At 30.6% G+C, this 6,999-nt stretch overlaps 2 protein-coding genes across 2 annotated transcripts in view; both read right to left on the bottom strand.

Moving 5' to 3' along the window:
- LOC108737774 (1-acylglycerol-3-phosphate O-acyltransferase Pnpla3) overlaps positions 1 to 3,549 on the bottom strand; it is an 18,269-nt gene extending 14,720 nt beyond the window's left edge. Inside the window, exon 1 of the mRNA XM_018470872.2 lies at positions 3,276 to 3,549. Within this exon, the coding sequence (XP_018326374.1) occupies positions 3,276 to 3,435 (160 nt within the window). The 5' untranslated portion in view covers positions 3,436 to 3,549. The remainder of the gene's footprint in view (positions 1 to 3,275) is intronic.
- Positions 3,550 to 3,961: 412 nt separating this feature from the next.
- LOC112905804 (FAST kinase domain-containing protein 1, mitochondrial) overlaps positions 3,962 to 6,999 on the bottom strand; it is a 4,611-nt gene continuing 1,573 nt past the window's right edge. The window contains 4 exon segments of the mRNA XM_025978953.1: positions 3,962 to 6,110; positions 6,311 to 6,467; positions 6,555 to 6,681; positions 6,742 to 6,916. Of these exon segments, the coding sequence (XP_025834738.1) occupies positions 5,885 to 6,110; positions 6,311 to 6,467; positions 6,555 to 6,681; positions 6,742 to 6,916 (685 nt within the window). The 3' untranslated portion in view covers positions 3,962 to 5,884.

The following is a 6,999-nucleotide window of genomic DNA, read 5'->3' as shown; positions in this document are numbered from 1 at the left end:
AGGCATGAAGGTCTAGTCAGAGACATATTAGAGGCAGAAACAGGAGTTAGGAGGGGTAGAGGTAGACCTAGATTAGATTACTCTTCGCAAATAGTTAAGGATGTGGGCTGTTCTAGTTTTAGGGAAATGCGAAGTTTAACTCAGGATAGGAAAGTGGAGGTACGTGTCCAACCAGTCTTAGGACTGATGACCTTATGATGATGATGATGACACTTTTTTGTGTTTAACTGACGAACATATGTATTGATGTAGCCTTTGAGTGCTGCTGGCGTATTAAGTTTCGCTAAATGAATGTGTAAATATTATGTAGTACATGCTGACAATAATTTTAATTTCGACAAAAACAATAAAAAATTTGAATTGCTAATATTTACTCATATGCATGTATTTCGTATGTTGTGTACTTGTTCTTTGGATATTGTGAACTGACCTTAACAGTTTAACAGCATGACCTTAAAACTTTACGAGAGTTCTATGACCTCTTACCGATTGTCGTGAAGCAATGACTGACATTTTCTTTTCTTTTTTGTTAATATTTAAATATTTGCATTTTTTAAGTTGATAAATATATATATATATACATATTGAATTNAAGACTGTAAGCACATTTTTAAGCACAAAGAACTAAAGGTCTGCTAACAACTTTTTGAATATTTCATATGGAAGTAGATGTACACTGGGAACGTATTAGGTAAGGGGAATTCCATAACTAGATGGTTCTGTAAGGAGGAGGCAAAGTAATAGAAGACTATTCTAGCCACATGCGGGCAGGGGATTGAATATCTGCGCAACATGGTTTTTTATTGTTAAAAAAATGAAGATTTTTGTGTGGCTAAAAAGATCAAGTCCAAGTTTAATCGATACCACTCGGACGTCTCGGTGTAGGTATCGATTAAACTTGAACTTGATGCCCAATATTTTGTGGTTAGAGTGCCATAGTAGCATGGGTTTTTAAACAATCCTTGCAATTTTTATAATTATAATCATGGTTTGTCTGCTTTTCAGTTTTATCTATTTTTATTAAGTTCATTATATCCTTGTCCGTGAACAGAAATAGAACAGTGCATAGATTACTCTATTTCTGCATTGCGATACCTAGAATCACTATAATAGTAATGTGTTATTGTCCTAGCGTAAGTGTATCACAATTTGTACGACTATCGTCGCTGTACTGCTCTATTAAAACGTCTAATTAAGGGATGAACTATGCTTTAGGGCGTATATTTTGAACGGGTTATACTAGTATAGTCACATATAGGTATCCCAATGAGATAAAAAAAATTATCGTTAGATTAGATACTGTTAAAAAATTTGTAAGTTGATGCACTTTTTTGCTTTACATAAATTATGCTTATAAATACAGTATGTAATTAGTGCGAGGCCATAAATTAGTTATGTATTTAATGAACGTGACTTTATGAAGTACAAAAAGATCCTACAAGTATTTATATTTAAGCAATTTTATATTAGTATGTTCAAAACACGATACCCCAAACGCTTTAATTGACTTAATTACATTCTGGAATTTTCTATTAGTAAATTGGTATGCCGCTAATAAAACTATATTAGGCGAACAAGATGCTGCTTTTTCTAGATATCCGGGAAGTACATTTCCAAATTATATAATTAGGAATAGTAATAATGGTTTATAAATTAATATTTTTCTTTTTCAATTTTACTACATTTCTTCGTGCTTAAACAATTAAAAATAAATTTGGAAAACAAGTATTTAATTTTAAAATAAGAGTTAAAAAAGACAAATAGTTAAATTAATTTTTTTCATTATTTTATCAGGAAACCGCAGTATGATATCTTGAGATATTTTTTAAAATTCAAGGACTTTGAATTACTAATTCGATTTGAAGCCCTAGGAGATTAAAACCCTTTTGTATTACTAATTACAAAGAACTTGTTTGTTTTTGAAAAGGCTTCTAAGCTCTAAAAGGACTACTGGACTTATACTAACAACTAAAGTAAAATAATAATTATTTTTTGTCATGTTGAGATTTTCATAAAAATCGTGTTATCAGAAACAGTAGTTTATTTGATTAGTGAAGGTTGAATATTCGTATTAAACAATCATCGTGACTATTAAATTAAATACAATGTTAGATAAAAAATTACNTTCTTATTTCGATACTCTAAAACCATGGCACAGTTCAATAATTTTTTACAAGCATTGAGAATGGTATCGACGTCTTTAAAATAATCGTTTTTTCCCAAGTATTCTATATAAATCTCCCAAAACTGGTCAACTAATTCCTTATCGTTTAGCTTAATCGTCATTATGATTTTATAAACTTCATTTAGACTTATTTCTGAGTCACATTTGGATATTATACCGTTTAGAATTTTTTTTATGTCGAGTTTGTGAATAATGTTTGAAAAACGAATTAGAGAATCGAGTAATTTCAACTGGTTTTCCAATGACAATATTAATTCCTCGTCCATTTGATAGTATAATTTTAAATTTCTCTGTTGTACTCGATTTAAAATGCTGGCTGGTTCATGATACCTAAATAGGATCTAAAATAAAGTTTAATTTATATACTGTACTAAAATAAACAAAAAATTAACATACATTGCTTACTATTAGCATTTCTTGAACAGAAAATTTATCTAAAACGTTTTTTAACAACAGTATGCAACGATTTAATAAATTTAAATAGGTGTCTTGCCAGCAGGGCTGACTCAAGAACAATATTATTTTTAAAATAGCTTGATAATTATTTTCATTTATAATTCCATCCTCTAATAACTGTTCCAATTTTTTTTCGGAACTTTTTGGTAATATGACTTTGGACAAATAAGCAATTTTTTCGTCCGTAGTCAGTAGTTTATTCCATATATTAAAATTGATTCCAACAACATCGTAACCCAGCAGTTCTAAATGTCTAACTTTTAGTTTTTCTGGTCCTTTTAATTGTATATTCATTTTGGTAAAATGATAAGGCATATGCAGTAAAACTGCTAATCTATAAAGAATATTAAATATTACAATAAACAAATATGCATTTAAGTTACACTATAAATAGTTTTATTATTACGGTATTTGAAACTTATTGTTAGTCACGGACAAAATAGATGTAACGTAATTGAAATTAATGGTCGCGTCAAAAAAAAACGCGCTAGCTTAATGTGCTATTTCCTATAGACGCAGTGAAAGGTTTGCGAATATTCTTGAAGCTGTGCGGTTTTCACCTGGTTTAATTCAATGTAGCAGGTACATAAAAATGGACAGGTAGAGGTTTGACGAATTATGCATTTATACGTACCCAAAGGTAAATCGCAGAGGAGACAGCAGGCTGCTATCGCTCCGGCCGAAGCACCCGATATTTTATTGAGTAATAAATGCGGTGCATAAGTTCGGAAACAAACAGCAACACCCACGTGATATAATCCCAAAAACCCGCATCCAGCAAAGGATAAATTCATTATTTTGCCAGCAAAAATCAGAAACGAAAAATTATTTCTGCTCTTTCTCGCGTTCCTTTTGAGCGAATAACACTCACCGCAACGATTGCTTCGTTACAACTGATGAAGCGAGCGCGACGCGCGCAATAATATAACGACCGAATAAAATAAACATGCGTTGCGTTTCGGTATCGACACAAACGCGTATATTGGAGGCCTGTAACGTCACAACAACGCTTACAACTCATTGGTTGAAAAATTATCGTGCGTTGTGTAACAATCAACACAAGCGATACAACAATCGTATAACAATATGCACAACGCGCGTGGTACTTGCCATAACACAAACATAACACGCCTTCATAAAATACTAATAATGATAATATCGAAAAGATTTCTTGGATTTAATAAGTGGAGAAACATTAAATCGTAAAAAAATAAATGAGAATAGTGTAATTATATGCCTGTAAAAAATTATATCAGTTTTTTTTTTAATGTTAGAGACTAGAATAGGCATACATGTTTTTTCTGCATAGTCTTTCTTATGTTTTATAAATATAAATTATGTTATGTAGGGAATTTGCAAAAACTAAAACAATAATCAACTTTTTCGGATTCCATGACGCGAATAGAAGGAACTTATTTACAATAAAACGATAGGAAATGTTAAACAAACATTTATTTATATAGAAATCCGATTGATGCGCTATATTATTATACAAGGCATGTGGTGTAACGTTACGTTTTATAAGAGATATCATCATCATAGGATCGTCAGATGTACGATATACATTTATATTAGGTCAAGGACGAAAAGTATTTGAAACTATTCGAAAAAAATACTGATTGCTTTTGTTCTTAGGTAATACTTATATGTATTTAAATAAACGTTCGTCGTGATTCTATTGTATTGTATAAATTACAGGCAGGTTTCAAGAAAACTATATGTATTTATGCTTAATAACTGTGAACAGAAAGTATTGAATATGTTAAGTTTTCAGTTGTTATTCTTGTTTTTAACTTCTCATATAAATGCATAATTTCTTAAATAAAAACACATAAGTTAGCTGCGCTAAATGCAGCTCACGGGTTCAACTAAACTCGCGGCTTTATACTAATAAATGGGCGAAGAAGGGGAGCGGTGCGTAATTCCGAAGTAGTGCGCAGAACTGCCCCGTGCGGCCCAGTTCATTAATGTAAAGACGCGCCCATTCAGCAGCTCCTGTGTATCAGCCGCTCTCCCCTGCTTATGTCCTTTTTTTTTTATTCCAGAAGTAAACGTACGAATAATTGCTTTATAATCACCTAGTGGTTAAAATTATTTAATTTTTTACGAAAAAAAATTTTAATGAACTATATAATTTTGAATTGGTGTAGTGACCTTTTCGGGTGTTTTACGGTTTTCTTGAAATATTAAATATAAACAAAGAAGTAAATGTATTTAAATGTGTATGCATACAAAATCAAGGGAAGTGATAAACAATTTGCGCGATAAGTACGGCATTGCTCAATATGTGTACGTCAAACGATAAAGTTTTTGTTGAAAAATAAACCCATACTTATCTCCGTACGTACGTCTAGAATATACATGTATAGACTCTGTAAAGAAACTTATAAGCATACCGAGCATTCCTTTTTTATTTTAATTTTACAAATGAAATTTTGCTTGACAATGAAAGAAAGATATGATGAAGACCGAGGCCTATATTAAAGCAGTTTCTTCCTTATGGGGATTTTTTTTAAGCTATACTTCCTTTGACGCGTTGGGAGTAAGATTTTAACATGCAACGGAACTTGCGCGCGCTCAGCTCATATTTTTCATTTTTACTTCAGTGATTAATTTTGTTTGGAAAATTTCGAGAATAATTATTGTTAAGCATTGCGATTTAAAATACTTTGTCTAAATATCAAACAGCTGTTCTTTTTGTAATCTTTTCATATACTTAACAGTAATCAATAAATACTAATCAAACGTTCTGATTAATACATTTCTAAAATTAAATAATGAAGTGGCAATATTCGGGAAGTAGATTTCGACCTCATTATTGTTTATCAATTTTATGAAAGTTAGATAACGTCAAATATGTTTCAGGTCGCTATTATTTATTGCTCTTTCAACAAAAAAATTAGCATCATTCGGTAAATTCATATTTCTATGACGGCCTTTTTTATTTATTTTCGGAAACTGTAGCATCGGCGGAACCTCACTCGCTGGTGTGAACATCGCATAACGGAAACCCCGCATAATGTGAATAGCATACTAATAATTATAATGCTAGGCCACTACCGTATGCATGGAAAGTCTGAAAACTGATGGTGAGATTTTGGGTGTGGAAACGCATTTCAATTTTTTTAAATGATTTTATATGGGATTTTGAACTTTGCTTTTTTATTGAAAAATGTTAATGTATACTGTAAAAATTTTTATTATCGCTAAAAAGAGGTTTAATTACATTTACACTATTTTCAATCAGCTAGTTAGTGAAATATTTTTTTCGGAACTTTTTGGTAATATGACTTTGGACAAATAAGCAATTTTTTCGTCCGTAGTCAGTAGTTTATTCCATATATTAAAATTGATTCCAACAACATCGTAACCCAGCAGTTCTAAATGTCTAACTTTTAGTTTTTCTGGTCCTTTTAATTGTATATTCATTTTGGTAAAATGATAAGGCATATGCAGTAAAACTGCTAATCTATAAAGAATATTAAATATTACAATAAACAAATATGCATTTAAGTTACACTATAAATAGTTTTATTATTACGGTATTTGAAACTTATTGTTAGTCATTGGTGGTGATCAGCGGAAAGTCGGCATTGCTTTTTCTTTTTTTTTTAACTAAACGACTACTTAAATTTATTGTAGATATATTTACTGATTATGATTACTTACTTTTTATAACTGGCAGTCGTTTCCGCAAAAGCGCTAGTATTATCCAAGTGAATAACAAAATCTACAAGGTATCCATATGGTGTTATAACATTCTCTTCAAATGCTTTTCTATTTTTCACTACTTCCAAAATATATTCGTTAATATTTAGTCGGTGCCCTTTTTGATAACCAAATAAATATCACAAAAAATAGTTTAGTTTATTTACTATATACAAGAAATTTTGATTAAACCAAAATTACTTACTATTTTTTTTAATATCTTTATCTAGAAATTTCTGATGAAACCAAGGTACATTAGATTCGGGATATTCCAAGCATACAGCTCTATTAAGATCAAACAAATTCGATCTTACTCTCAAAGGATACATATCCTACAAGTTAATGTGTTGTATATATCATATACATACAACTGCAGATTTAACTGAACATACCGTGATGCTGCATTTTTTTAATTCCAAATCCAATTTCTCCAAAAATCGCACATTGAATACTTGTTTTATCAGAAAATCTGGCAACTTATTGAAAAAACATAACGCAAGAAGTCCTTGCAAATAAGTTAGACCTGTCAATCTCTCTTGATCTCTAAAAACTTACAAAACAACGTTACTTTATTTAAAATTATTAATACATTAAAATTTTGCAAAATAATTATATCAAGGATTTACAATAAGGGCCTTCTTTCGAAAATA

The sequence above is a fragment of the Agrilus planipennis genome, unplaced genomic scaffold (assembly GCF_000699045.2).
Source record: "Agrilus planipennis isolate EAB-ADULT unplaced genomic scaffold, Apla_2.0 scaffold185, whole genome shotgun sequence".
NCBI classification, from domain to species: domain Eukaryota; kingdom Metazoa; phylum Arthropoda; class Insecta; order Coleoptera; family Buprestidae; genus Agrilus; species Agrilus planipennis.
This window is presented reverse-complemented; position numbering and strand designations above follow the sequence as displayed.